At 41.7% G+C, this 15,384-nt stretch overlaps 1 protein-coding gene across 3 annotated transcripts in view; it reads right to left on the reverse strand.

The window, feature by feature from the left end:
• Nucleotides 1–291: 291 nt before the first annotated feature.
• Nucleotides 292–15,384, reverse strand: part of LOC119743039 (protein Hook homolog 3-like) — a 35,550-nt gene continuing 20,457 nt past the window's right edge. Inside the window, exons 11-18 of one of the 3 annotated variants that reach the window (XM_038219362.1) lie at nucleotides 13,975–14,115; nucleotides 12,360–12,456; nucleotides 9,440–9,463; nucleotides 6,387–6,421; nucleotides 4,511–4,593; nucleotides 2,900–3,105; nucleotides 1,960–2,031; nucleotides 292–826 (exon numbers count right to left, since the gene is read on the reverse strand). In XM_038219362.1, coding sequence (XP_038075290.1) covers nucleotides 683–826; nucleotides 1,960–2,031; nucleotides 2,900–3,105; nucleotides 4,511–4,593; nucleotides 6,387–6,421; nucleotides 9,440–9,463; nucleotides 12,360–12,456; nucleotides 13,975–14,115 — 802 coding nt within the window. In that variant the 3' untranslated portion in view covers nucleotides 292–682. Of the gene's footprint in view, nucleotides 827–1,959; nucleotides 2,032–2,899; nucleotides 3,106–4,510; nucleotides 4,594–6,386; nucleotides 6,422–9,424; nucleotides 9,464–12,359; nucleotides 12,457–13,974; nucleotides 14,116–15,384 lie in introns of all 3 variants that reach the window. The other 2 variants (XM_038219361.1, XM_038219363.1) reach the window with 2 other exon arrangements.

The raw sequence follows: 15,384 nt of genomic DNA on the forward strand, positions 1-15,384 counted from the left end.
TTAACCAATGGTCAACAATAGTTCTTGCGCGAACTTGCCCACAGGTGAAGTCACGAAGCCAAGTCAAAGGTGGAAAACTGCCGTAAAACTGCCGACAAGTTTTTTTTCTTTAAAATACAGACCCGTTTGCCAGCAGCGTAAGTTTTCCATATTAACTTTTCAACTCAAGTGATAACGTCATCCAAGCAACCCATTTGACACTTTCACCTAATTGACCTATCATCACCCAAATGACTGGTGGACCTTCTCACCCATTTGACTTGGTGACTTATTTTCTTTTATCCAAGTGACCCACTCTTACCATAGTAACCTGGCAGTCTTTTTCATCCAAGTTAGGGTCTTTCTAAATTCATATCCCGGGCCAGTACCGGGACAAGTTGTGGTTAGAATTATTAACTTTTTTCCGGACGGAGCTCTGCATCTGTCCCGGACAGTTCCGGGGAAATTTCTTTAGCAACTGCTTGACTCACCAATACGATGATGTCATTGCGGGAAGATTGCGGGGAAGTTGTTCAGAATCCTGCAACCCGACACAATGTCCGCAACTTGCCCGGAACTCGTCCCAGATATGAATTGAGATGGCCTTTTGCAGTTATCGTTTTCACCTAAGTGATTCTGGTTGACTTTTTCACCTTCGTGACCCCGGCTGACCTCTTCGCCCACGTGACCCCGGTCGACCTTTTCACCTGGTGGCGTTGGAGGAGTGACCGCTGATAATGGCCTGAGAGCGTCGGTTGGAGGCTTGGCGCTGGCGGGCAAGGAATGACTGGCCGGTGTTGGAGTTGGCTAGCCGGTCCTCGGCTGCCTTACGATGCATGTGCATACCCTGCATGACCAAAAAATTGATTGACAGTAACGGCGCAAGTGGACCGATCCATTATTAGTCCCGCCCACTGCACACATGGGCAACAACATGTGCGCCTCTCCAATGCACACTACATGTTCCAGCTGCATGGATCATGCACACATGCAAGCATGTAGGACTTTTGTGCGTGTATGTCAGACATATATCATGGCTGTGATTGGTCAAACACACAGTGGGCGGGGTTTAATCGAGATTTAATTGGTCTATTGTGAGAAAAAGGGGCCGGGTAAGCTAAAGCCATTTTCACAGTGTTTACAATGATTACGAATTTTGCCATACTTTTTTATGTTGTTTTCAATAGAAATTCGTTTCCGTTGTGTTTTTTAATTTAAGGAAAATTCCAACTTTCGTTTCAACCATAAAACTGCAAGAAACTTTGTTTCCCCTTTCATCATGGGTGTTATGTTGTGAATTTCCGTGAAGAAGACTGAACAAAGTTTTGTGATTGACTTGTGATTGACATGTGATGCTTTGTAATTGTCTTGTGACAACTTGTGATTGACTTGTGATGATTGTGTTTGATTTGTGATGACGTGTGATTGACTTGTGATTGGCTGCGATTGACCTGCGATTGACTTGCCATGGACTTGCAATTGATTTGTGATTGAGTTGTGCTTGATTTGCGATTGACTTGTGATAGGCTTGTGATAGGCTTGTGATACGCTTGTGATAGGCTTGCGATTGGCCTGCGATTGACTAGCGATTGACTTGTGATTGACTTGTGATTGCCTTGCGATTGACTTGCGATTGATTTGTAATTGACTTGTGATGACTTGTGATGACTTGTGATGACTAGCGATTGACTTGTGATGACTTGTGACAATTTGTGACTGACTTGTGATTGACTTGTGACGATTTGTAATAGACTTGTGATTACTTGTGACAACTTGTAATGACTTGTGATTGACTTGTGATTGACGTGTGACAACTTGTGATGATTTCTGATTGACTTCTGATTGACGTGTGACAATTTGTGATTGACTTGTGATGACTTGTAATGACTTGAGATGACTTGTGATTGACTTGTGATTGACTTGTGATAGGCTTGTGAAGACCTCTCTATAGTTTTGACAGTTTATCCAGCATAGACTCACCATGTTGTACCACGCAGACACTATCAGCTTCTCCTCACTGTCACGCATCACCTTGGACTTTTCCCTTTCATGCTATTGAACAAGAGAAGAAAACAAAAAATATTAAAACTGATCTACCAGCAAGCAATGGACTGTTCCACATTTAGCTATAAGCCCTGCCCACATTTGTACATGTACATTTCTGACAGTGTCACCTGACCAAAAGCTGTGATCCGATTGACCAACAGCGTGATTGACAGGCACATACAAATAATTCATGACATTGCACTTCATGAATAATTCTACAGTAACCCAGCCTGATTGACTTGCAAAAGTCCTCATGAGTTTGTCACTAGGCCTGCACTAATGTCTCTCCTCAATTTGCCTCACCGGATGGCCACTCAGTTTCGTATTTTTAAAGGTAGAGAAGATCATTTGTCATTGTGCATTTGCTAGTTTGAAGCGACAAAAGTGCTCAAAATCTAAAGACGGCCAATTAACAACTAACCTGATGAACTTTTAGCTCAGTGAATGATGTAAATTCAGAGAAAACAATATTCTAGGATCTTAATTTCAATTCAAAAGTTCCCAAGACACGTTTTGAATTGGGCCCGAAATCAGCATCCAGGACACGTTCTCTTTCAGCCAATTGCAGCTACGCGATGTCACGCACTGAACATATAGTCAAGCCAGGCCTTCTGGACCAAGTCCCCCAAAATCCACCAAAATGGGGGATGGATTTTGATGGAGTTGGGGTGGTTAGGGTTAAGTATAAATAATTCATGGCATTGCACTTAATGAATAATTCAATAGCGACCCAGCCAATTTGAAATTCAAAATGCCTCATGACCTCATCCCTTGACCTGCATTGTGTAGTCTCCGCTCAATGCGCTTCATCATATTGCCAATCAGGTTTTAATTACAAAGTCACAATGGCCTCCTGAAAAAGGCTACCACTCACCTCCAGGTGTTCGATGATCTTCTGCTTCTCATGCAGCTGAGCCTTGAGTAGCTGGAGCTCGTTGGAGCTCGCCGGGCTCTGCTTGGGATCCAGGGTGCGGATGACGCTCTTGGCCTTCTCCAGGTACTTCTTGTAGCGGTCCTCCATGGCCCGCATGTCGTCTTCCTTCTTCATCAGCATGTCCTGAAGGTTGGACACCTTCTCCGCTGGGGTAAAAAAAAATCAGACGTGGATTGTCAGTCGTTTCTTTTAAAGGGAAAATACAACATTTGCAAACATCGAAAAATAAAACTACCAAGTTGTTACGTAATACCTCACTAGGATGTTGGTAAATGACAGTTTAAAGCATCCTGTAAAATTATGGCACCTGGTGTGAAGTCATTTTCAAGAAAACTAGGACTTTTGTATACATTTCCAACAGTGGTTGGCCGACCACCATTGAAAAAACCTAACTATTTTTTAACTACTGCTCCAAATTTATCATTTTTTTCAGTCCAAATTTTATTTGCTATTGGTTCCCTGTTCATGAACGGGTGCAGGCAATTTTCCGGCATTTTTGATCCATTTCATCTTAGTGGAGTCAGGGAACCAGACTACTTGAACAATTTTGTTTTTGTTGTTTTTTTCCACCATTTTCGAACACAGCACCTCAAACATGTCAGTGTAACAATATTTGATTTATTATACTAACCCCTCAAATAGTTTATTTCTGAAAATTACAGGAAAAGCCAATGAAACAAATTCCTTTTAATCCGTGTTTGTTGAGTTATAGTTTGGCCAACCAACCAGATATGACATCCAAATCTGTAACACTAACTTTCCGAAATCCTCCAAAATCCTCTTTGCATATAAGAGAGGATTTTGAAGGATTGCGGCTGTATCGAAAAACAGTATCGGTTGATTTTGGAGGATGCATTGTGTCAAGGTCTTAGGCTATACCCTGTGTTGTTTATGCTGAGCCATGCCTAAATTTAGGCCTAGAATTATACTTGAAATCATTCGCACTGCTTCTGGATATCAACAGTGATTGGTGGAGGATTTTCCAGGATTGAGGCACTCAGAGGCAGCGGTCACCCCTCCACGGCACAAATTCGAGATATAACGGACGATTTTGCACAACTTCAAGATACAACAAATGATTTTGCACCAATTCAAGATATAACAAATGATTTTGCCCCAATTCAAGATATAATGGATGATTTTAGAGGATTGAGGCTGAACCTAGTTTTTACATGGAGGCAGTTGGAGGATTTTGCAGGATTGAGGGTGCATCCTAGCAAAAAGGGCAAGGGGGTTAGGGTTAACTCTAACCCTGCCAGACGCAACACAGTGCATCAGGTGGAAAAGTCTGGTGCACTTTGATGCATTCAGCTACCAACACCAGTGCATAAACGGCCACTTCTGAGACAATGAGAGCTAGTCCCATGGAACAATGCCACAGTTGTATCCCGCTGCATTCGGTGACAACCGACTCTGAGGCAGTTTGGCCTTGAGACTTTTGACCTGATGGATCTAAATCTTAATAAAAATTTTAAAAAATTTAAAATTGTTGCTTGACATGGGTTCAGACAAATGACTTTGTTTCAGCAAATGTAAAAGCACTGTACTCACAGCTTGATATGTACTTGGGTTCCAGCTCGTCAATGTACGTTCGGTTGCGCTGTAGCTCGGTATCAGACTCACGAAGCTTCTCCCTGATTTCAAAACAAATTTCAAAATACATCTTAATTATGCATGATTGAAGCACATGCAAATGAATTCAAATGTTGACGCCTGAAACACACGCAACGTTAGTATTGAGACTTTGGGCTGAATGATGTTACTATATAAATGAACACAAGTAAGGGGTCCATTAAAGAGCCAATGCAATGTAATTTGGTTAATGCAATCCTTGAAAATGCACCTTCGTGTCCATTTTAACCTTATTTTCAATCTTCTTTTGCCATTTTCAAGGGTGTTTTGGTGCCTTTTTGGTTTTTATGCTAATGAAAATTTCCATATTCATGAGCAGAAGTGTGATGTCATTTTAGAAGAAACCTCAATGTTACAGCTACTTCAACACAACAAGTTGACAGAGTTTTGGATATTTTGCTTTTTTTTGGGGGGGGGGGGGTAATTCCTTGTTGTGTCAATACATTGCAGTAAGCCAATGAGCTTTCTTGACGTTTCTCACAAATGTTTTCAATGAACAAACTGAATTACTGAACACGGGATGGCCCAAAACCCCCCAAAAAACTTTTTGGGAAAAAAAACCACAGGGAAATTCCCGATCCAGCTCTAAATCCACTCCAAAATGCCGTTGCATCATTTTCAATCTTCAATCCTCTGTATGCTGAAGGTTACACTAAAAACTGAAAGGTTCGCATGGTGGAAAGTTAAAAAGATGTAAAGTTTGTGGTAACACTATGCAGTCAAATCTCTTGTACGACTTGTATGTGGTTCTGAAAAGACCCGGGTTTTTTTTAAAGGTATAGTCCATCATTTGTAATTTGTGCATTTTGTTCGTTTGAAGCAACAAAACTGCTCAAAATCTAAAGAAGGGTGCTGAACAACTAACCTGATGAAGTTTCAGCTCAGCTTCAGCTGTATATTTCGAGGAAAACAGCATTCTAGGATCTCGATTTCAAATCAAAAGTTGCTGAATCATGTTTTGAATTGGGCCTGAATTCAGTGTCCGAGACACGTTCTCACTAGCCGATTGCAGCTACGCGATGTCGCGCACTGATCCGACGAATTATAGCAACCACGCTCGCGTGCGTCGTGTCAACTCTTGCGCGTGCTTCGCCGAATAAAAAAACAAACTGCTAACAGAAATTTCCAACGGTGCTTCTTAAGACGCACCGTTGGAAAGGCCTTCTTTCGTTGATTTCTTCAAAATGACAGCCTGCCAGAAAGAATAATTTCACAGGGAGTTTAGTCCCCTTACTATCTTTCAACCAAGTATGTTTTTCATCAATAACTACGCAAGTTACTTTTTGGACAGCTGCAAATGATGGACTTTGGCTTTAAGGCCAAAAAAAAAAGTCTCCGGTTTCTGGTATGGAGCTTGCCCAAAAAGTGGTGCGGCGACGCGGCTTTTTTTTTTTTTTACCTGTTTTTTTTGCTTCAAATGTCGGCTGATGACTGCAAATGGTGCCTGACTAAACTTAGTGCAAATATTATGGGAGACCAGAGAGGCCACATAAAGCTTATACTCGATCGTAACCCCATCTAAAAACACGTTAAAATTGTGCAGCAGCAGGATTCCAGTCAAACCAGTGAGTTTGGCGGTTTTGAGACATCATCTTTCATTGAAAAAAAAAACTTTTTCATTTTGCCGACGCGCATGGCTACGGCGCCGCGCGCGCATACCAGAAACCGGAGACTTTTTGTTGTTGGCCTAACGATGTTTTGGACAGAATGCTCTGTCTGTTTTCCATTCAGTTTAATGGTATATTTTGAAATTTCAGCAAGAAGCACTACTATAAGGATATATTGCAAAACTTACTTGTGCTCATTGAGTTTCAGTCGTAGATCTTGATTCTGAAACAAAGAAAGATACAAGAACGTCTCAATTGATAGCCAACTTCCAAGCACGTTTAATCCTCATTACAAGTAAATCCCTGCAGTTTTTGTACACAACAAGATGCCATGTATATATGGGTCATTCCACCGGGTTGGGGAACAATGTGTGACATATGAACATATTAAGAAAAGCATGAATGCCTTGCTAGCAGTTGCTCTACATAATATTTGTTGTTGGGTGTTTCACTACTGCAGAAAGTTTGAAATCATTTCAATGTATTTTGCCAAAAATATGAGCAAAAAATGTCATTTTGGACGTAACATTGACACCGTGTCAGTGTTACGTCCAAATATGACATTTGTACCTTTTTTTAAAATTTCTGCGAAACATTACCCAAATTTACTTTGCGTACTTCTTACTGTAGATGCAACACAATAAGAAAAGCTTTTGTTATGGTAGTCAGACATCAAATGGAGCAGAAATGATAGCTTGGTTGTGTGGACGTAACATTTACACGGTGTAAAACCCAAATGTCACACTTCCATTGAGTGATTTTTACACCGTTACACCCACACTTGAGGTATTGTTTCTGCTATATTTGAACCCCGACTATACCAAAACAAAAGCTTTTCTTGGTGCTTAGGTGTCCAGTTGTAAATATGCAATGTCAGTTTGGGTAGTATGTTACATACGTGTAAAAAAAGGCAAAAAAACACAATTTGGATGTAACATTGACACAGTGTTAATGTTACGTCCGAATTAATACATTTTTGCTCATATTTTTGTCAAAATACTTTCAAATAATTTCAAACTTTCTCAAGTATTGAAACACCATATTAAAGACAAATATTATGTTAAGCAATTGTTTAGAATGCATTGATACCTTTAATAATATAACCAAATATATGGATGTAACATGCACTGCTTCCCAACCCGGTGGAATGACCCATATGCTACATTACTGACCAATGTAAAAAAAAACAAATAGAATGATGAAAAATTGTATTTACAGAGATTTATTGTAACCACTTGTTTGGAAATTGAAATTTTTTTGAAACACGCTGTATTTTGATCGAAAGAATAAAAATAAAAACTATGAGCAAGACTTTCAAACATGACAACATGAATTCAATTGGTTTTGCCTTACTGGCTGCGTGAGAATCTGAGTTGATAAAAATATGATTGGGATTAGTCAGGTACTCACAAACTGGTTATTTCATCCATGCAATCCAGGTGGGGTTAACATTAGATACCAGATGCGGAGAAAAGACAACGAATGGAATTAGTAAGACATGGCAATTCCAGGTCAACATGCTCGTTCAGTTACGGCACACAAACAAGCAGAAACAAACAAACAAACAAACACTAACAGCCCTACACCCCAATACCTACAAACAAACAAACACCCCAACACCCCCCAACAAACAAACAAACAAACAAACAGATTAACTGACAAATTAACAACCACATTGACAAGGAAAAAAATGAGCACACAAATGAACAAACAAATATATAACTAAACATAAACAAACAAACATCCTAGATTACTTTTGTATTCCTAGGATTAAAAAAAAAACCATGGAACCATTTCTCAGTTTACTTAGAAGTCGCGGTTATAACCGTGGCAGAAATTATCAAATAAATTTTTAAAAAAATAATCGAGATTTCATCAACAAACACAAAAAGCCAACCATCAAACAAGTAGCATATACAACAAACACAACAAAAACAAACTTCACAAACAGAGCATTCTAAAGAATAGAATAAAGAATAAAATCAAAGCTATTGAACGGTTACAAAAACAAGGCCACAATACAGAAAAAAAAAAAAAAAATTCTACAATACAGAAAGGAAAGGAAAAAAAAAATTGAGGAATGACACAAATTCGAATATTGTCATGAGTTCACTGGTTAATTTGCATAGCAAGAAAACATGCATATTTATGAGGGAAAGTTCTCTACAAAAACAAAAATGGCCTGTTGGATGATTCTGACAAAAATTATGCAGTATTTATTCTGCAATCAATAGAAACAAAATAAACAAAGACAATACTTATTTCAAATGATAAAAATAATCATCTTTTCATACAAAGCTTAGCCTTGGTCAAGGCAATCGGCAGTAGCGTCCCACGATCGATGGTCGGCCCCTAACGTACACATAAGCTACGCGCTACACTCTCACATGTACGTACTGTATTAAGCGCGAACAGCGACCTCACGCGGCTAGGCTACAATATGCAAATCTGGTGGGGAGGAACCAAAGCTTTGGAACAACCATAGCGATGATCTATCTTTTTGGGGCACTCTTCATTATTTTGTCGCTGGATTTATATCGAGTTATATTTGGTGTGCAGACTCCAAACTTTTTGGAGAATGTGCCCACAATATGTAAAATATGAGCCGTCACGACCAAGCACTGAATAAGAATCTCATCTTTATTCGTATACGGGATTGCCCCTGGAAATCCAGCAACAAAATACAGAAAAACATAAGCCAAAGTCACAGATGTTCCAAGGCGTTCATATAGCCCAATCTGAATTGCATAGTTTAGCCTACAATCCTGGCCAAATCTCGCTGGGCCCCCAACCCCCCGGCCCCCCCTCAATGTTGTCTCTCATTGCGCGGTGTGTGCTCCATCAGCTGGAGAGAACAACATTGACCAGGGCAGCGGGGGAGTGGGTGACCGTGGCAGGCTCAGGAAGTATCCCAGCCATTTTGGCCGAGATTGAAGCCACATGACGCGCATGCGATTGCTGTTCGCGCTCCGCACAGAACGCTTCACGTGAGTGCAGTGTTCGTGGCCGACCGTCCATCATCGGACTCGTCGAGTGCCTTGAGCAAGGCGATACAAAGCTTTGACTGGGAGAATGAGGATGTGATAACTGTCCAAGCAGAGAAATCACGCAAAAATAAAACTGTACGAAAAATCACGCAAAGAATTAGTACATATTTCACTGCACTTAGCAAAGCAAGCCATTCACTATGAGCAATCTGCAAGTTAATGACAGCAGACATTTGTACCTTTTGTTTATTTACCTCTTTGCTTTTTGACTGAGTGGACTGAACACCATGAATGAAAGAACAAGGGCGGCACAAAAGTATTAATGATTTGAGGATTAGAATAAAGAGCAATTCACGGTTAAAAACAATGTTGATGCTGCATGGGGAGACTACAAAGACAGACATTAGGGGATCAATTTTACCACTACATGAAGTTACGATTCCCAATTTTGTTAAGAATTGACGTAATTTCTTCAACATAAAGGCTAATGAAGTTTATTAAGTAGTCACTCCCTTATCCGACGTCAATGAGAGATATAATCGTTTTCTTTTTTCATAGTTGAATTAAAGCAATTGACTGGAGCTGGGCAGGCGCGGTTCTAGAACCAATATTGGGGGGGGGGGGGGGGCTAGCAGGGTGGATCCAGAATTTTTTTCAGGGAGGCGTGCTGAAATGTAGACCGGTTATTTTCTCCAGACACTTGGGCCTCCGAAAATCAATAGGTGGGTGGATGGGTGGTGGGGGGGGGGGGGGGGGGGGGGGCCTCATGCCATATTTTCAATGGGGAGCGCCAATAAAATCCTAAAATCATTCACACTATATTAACTACAAATGCACCCTTGTCACGACTTTTTCTTTAGGGGGAGACCGTTTAAATGTACATCACAATCCTTCTTTTTGCTAATGCAATTTCTTTTTACGGAATTTATTTTGGGGGGGCTAGACAAAAACAAAATTGGGGGGGGGCTAAAGCCCCCCCCCCCATAGAACCGCGCCTGGAGCTGGGTTTGAACTGGAGCAGGGTTTGAACCAGAGCCCTCTGGATTGCCATTCCGGTGCTCTTACCATTTGAGCTATCCAGCCCTATGTTGGCGGTTCCCCAATTTGTTAATGACTTTATTCAAGGGGTGCTAGTCAAAGCCATGAACCTGTATGCAACCACGGATCACGCCCAAAGTCATGGTTATTTTGAAGACTGTAACAAAAAGCTCTATCCTGTTTGAGTGATCCCTGTTTGCTATTTCCAAGGTTTGCAGCATTTTAACCCTAACTCCCTAGCATAATTTACTAGGAACCGTACCCATTTAGGCAAATTCCAACACCCACATGGGAAATTGTACACACACACTGTTGGACTTAGTTTCTGGAGGTATGCCAACCCCAGTGTAAAAGACCATCTGTTTAGGGGTACTGTACCTATCCCAACAGATTTCAACAAAACCTGCTGTTGGGCTTTGATGGGTTGACTTTAATAGGTTAGGGTCAATGTTGATAGTATGCTGTTCTGGTAGTCTGGTTCCCTGACCCTACCTCAGACGACACTAGCAATTTATAGACGTCGGGGAATTGTCAGGTCAGGGAACCAGACTAGCTGGCTTGCATCCGTTCACGGATGTGTAGCCGATTGCAACCAAATATGGACAAACTAAATTTGGTAAATTGGGAACAGTGTTTGAAAAAGTCAGTTTTTGTCAGTGATGGTTGGCCGACCATCGTCGGAAAATTGATACAATAATTCCACTTGTTTTGAAAATGACAGCACACCAGGTGCCACGATTTCACAGGATGCTTGAGACTTTTAACAGGTAGTGTTTTGTTGTTGTTGTTGTTGTATATTACCTTTAAAGTTCTTCTTTATTGTTTCCTTTTTCAAAACTCTTTACCAGAACAGTAAAACCGGGTATCAACTTTTCATGTTCATGTACTGCCACTACTGTGTATTGCATGAGCTCTTTGACTCATTAGTTCCGCCAAAAAACTGTCCTGCCTGTTACTCCCTACACCACCCAAAACCTCCCCAGCACTCCATTGGTTTAAGCGATTCTTCAGTGATTACATACAATACAGCGCATGTGATAATGGGTTAAAACTGACTGCCAAGCGAACAAGCCTTCCTCCAAACATTGCCAATATCAGAACACACCATACACGAGAGTACCAGCTACGGGCTAGAAACTTTAAAAAAGCACTGCAACAATTCGGGCCAAGTTCGCGCAAGGACTATAGTTGACCAATGGTTAACTAACGTTTGCCCGAACTCTGTCTAGTCGACGGTGGTTGACTACGATAGTCGACTATTTGGAACCAGCCTACTGGGGTTGGTTGCTTCGCTGGTAACCAACAGCCGCTCGCATTCACAACGCTAGCAGAGAGCCAGGATCCAGAAGTTTTGCAATGACATTTTGACCAGCGTTTGACTAAAGACGTTCGCACGTTGCTATCAGTGCGCAGACGTAAGGTACGTCACAAATCAACCACTAGTCGACTAATGGTCCTTGCCCGAACTTGGCCTCGGGCGATTCACAATGCAGTGCGCTACCAAGAGTTTGCCATGGAGAGTCAACTTTTCAAGTTTACGGTCGACAAAACATGGCCCATTTGAATGAGTGTCAGTAGACACTTGAGCTAATTTGTTATAGATTGGGGCATAGCGTTCTGCTGCCTTACCAAAAATCACCATATTGATACAAAGAAAAGCAAAGGGCAAACATATACTATACATATACGTGCGAAACCACGACCGGAAAAAACAAACAATTTCAAATGTCCCGCGCTGCGAATTTGTCGACTATCTCCCACAATGCACTGGGAAAATGAACTCTCCGTGGCAAACTATTGGTGGCGCTCTGCAATGTGAATCGCCCGAATTGTCAACCAATTCGCAGAATTATTGAAGAAGTTTATTGGCAAGCCCACGGAATGAACTCATGCAAACTTGAAAAAGCCAATTTAAAGTGCACACGGCATCAAAATTTCAACAGTCAACAAGTTTTATGATAGGCACAGAATTTCAACCACACACCAAATTTGTTTGAGACTTTAAAAAAAAAGTCCACAGTGATGGCGACAGCAATTTACAAAATGATCCCGAGAGTGGATACGGAAAGTTGTTCAACCGAGAAAAAATATTGACGTTTTGCGCTGACAAAGAAATATATATAAGGACAAACTTACCTCCCCCACAACTGATGAAGACACGCCCTCCTCCCTCTGTTGTTGCTTCAACTCTTCCATCTCTGCTTCCAGAGACAAGATCCGCTGATTGGAAATCCTGAAAGTTAAAAGAATAAGAAAAGATACAGGAGATTTAAATGTTGAGAATTGCTCATTGTCAGTTTATAAGCAACGAACACCCGGTTCTGTCCAAGTGCTTGGGACAAGTTTGCTGGGGTGGGACTCGAACCCACGACCTCCTGCTTACTGGTGCAGCAGCCGATTTCGTATGTAACAGTATGTAACGATTTCACAAAACAGCATGTAACTTATGACATGCGTAGGACTTACGCAGCAAATTTGTTGCGCAGCTGCGCAATAAACTTAAGATCGATTTCACAAAAACTTGGCGTAGCTGCGCAACATTTTAAATAATCTAAACATCTTGCACAAGGACAATGACAGCATTTTTCGACTACTGTGTGAGTATGATTTTTTACCAAAGTTCTCAAAGCACTTCACAATTATTACCCCTGTTCATCAGGCCATGAGACCAGTTGTTGCAGCAGCTCGAGATCAGCGCATCCTGGTCTCTACCCTCACAGGTACCTGTTTATACTCCTGGGTGGAGAGAGGCAATTGTAGTAAAGTGTCTTGCCCAAGAACACAAGCATCAGCGCAATCTGGTCTCTACCCTCACAGGTACCCATTTATACTCCTGGGAGGTGAGAGGCAATTGTAGTAAAGTGTCTTGCCCAAGAACACAAGCATCAGCGCAATCTGGTCTCTACCCTCACAGGTACCCATTTATACTCCTGGGAGGTGAGAGGCAATTGTAGTAAAGTGTCTTGCCCAAGAACACAAGCATCAGCGCAATCTGGTCTCTACCCTCACAGGTACCCATTTATACTCCTGGGAGGTGAGAGGCAATTGTAGTAAAGTGTCTTGCCCAAGAACACAAGCATCAGCGCAATCTGGTCTCTACCCTCACAGGTACCCATTTATACTCCTGGGAGGTGAGAGGCAATTGTAGTAAAGTGTCTTGCCCAAGAACACAAGCATCAGCGCAATCTGGTCTCTACCCTCACAGGTACCCATTTATACTCCTGGGAGGTGAGAGGCAATTGTAGTAAAGTGTCTTGCCCAAGAACACAAGCATCAGCGCAATCTGGTCTCTACCCTCACAGGTACCCATTTATACTCCTGGGAGGTGAGAGGCAATTGTAGTAAAGTGTCTTGCCCAAGAACACAAGCATCAGCGCAATCTGGTCTCTACCCTCACAGGTACCCATTTATACTCCTGGGAGGTGAGAGGCAATTGTAGTAAAGTGTCTTGCCCAAGAACACAAGCATCAGCGCAATCTGGTCTCTACCTTCACAGGTACCCATTTATACTCCTGGGTGGAAAGAGGCAATGTAGTAAAGTGTCTTGCCCAAGAACACAAGCATCAGCGCAATCTGGTCTCTACCCTCACAGGTACCCATTTATACTCCTGGGTGGAGAGAGGCAATTGTAGTCAAGTGCCTTGCCCAAGAACACAATCACCATGTTCCCCATTAGGATTCAAACCCTAAATATTGGAATAATTGAAGCCCAACCTTCATTCAATGAATGCACTCTTTGCATGTATCGTACCTGCTTTCTGATTCTAATTCACTCCTTCTTGCGTTGGAGTCGTCCAGGAGGCTCTGCAGTAGTTGCGTCTTCTCGTCTGTCGTCTCGCCCTGTTTTAGCTTCAGCATCTTGTTCTCATGCTGAAGACGGATAATCTTTTCCCTGGATTTAAAGGTAGAGTACATCATTTGTCATTTGTGCATTTGTTTCGTCTAAAGCAACAAAAGTGCTCAAAATCTAAAGACGGGTGCCTAACAACTAACTTGATGAAAGTATTGATGAGATGGAATTTGCGTCGGGGTGATGTAAATCAAATATTAGGTTTTGCCTTTCACCGACATATACACACTGTATACTCAGTGTGTTACCTCCCGGGTTAAAGTGAGAAGAAAAAATCACTCGGGTGGGACTTGACAATGTTTTAGCTCTGTGAATGCTATATTTTTCGAGAAAACAATATTTCAACACAAACGTTGCAGAGACATTTTTTGAATTGCACCTGAAATCAGCGTCTGGGACACGTTCTCATTCAGCCGATTGCAGCTATGCGATGTCATGCACGTACTGAACCGACAAATAAAAGCAACCGCGCACGCCTGTGTGTCGTGTCAACGCTTGCGCGCACCAAACTACCACCTACTAACGGAAATTTCCAAAAATGTGCCACTTGACGCATCTTTGGAAATGGTCTTCTTTAATTGTTTTCTTCAAAATGACAACATGCCAGAAAGAATAATTTCACAGGGAGTTTATCGCCATTACTATTTCTAAACCAAGTAAGATTTTCAACAATAAATTGATCAGGTACTTTTTGGATAGCTGCAAATGATCTACTCTACCTTTAATGGTTTCTTTTTACTTTTGGGCCGTGAAATCAACCTTAAATGTGGCTAATTTTGGATCATCCATGTCTAGACGAAACAAGACATGGAAGTGCATAAAATCAGCCTAGGGGTTTGACTGTACGCATCATTATGCAACCAGTGCGCAATGGTTACAAGATGCACACTGGCGGATTGGATGCGAAGAGAGCAGAGGGAAGTATATTTAAAGGGGCATTACTCCCGTTACTGAACTCAGAGCGTCTTAACCCTAACCACCCTGAATCCTTCAAAATCCCTTTTGCCAAGGTGGAGAAATTTGGAGGATTGAGGTTACATGGCAAAAGTGCGTTACTGATTTCGTAGGATGCACTTTGTCAAGGTCTTGGGCCGGACCTTGTGTTGTTATTGCTCAGCCATGCATAAATATAGGCCTGGATTATGCTTGAAATCATCCGTACTGCTCAAGGATGTCACTGGCCAAGCCTCAACATATTGACAGTCACTGCCGCAGGATTTTGCAGGATTCAGGTAGTGGTCACCCCTCCACAGACCATATTCAAGAAATAATGGAGGAATTTGCAGGTTTGAGGCTATATGCTACTTTTCC

The sequence above is a fragment of the Patiria miniata genome, unplaced genomic scaffold (genome assembly GCF_015706575.1).
Source record: "Patiria miniata isolate m_02_andy unplaced genomic scaffold, ASM1570657v1 HiC_scaffold_6, whole genome shotgun sequence".
NCBI lineage: Eukaryota > Metazoa > Echinodermata > Asteroidea > Valvatida > Asterinidae > Patiria > Patiria miniata.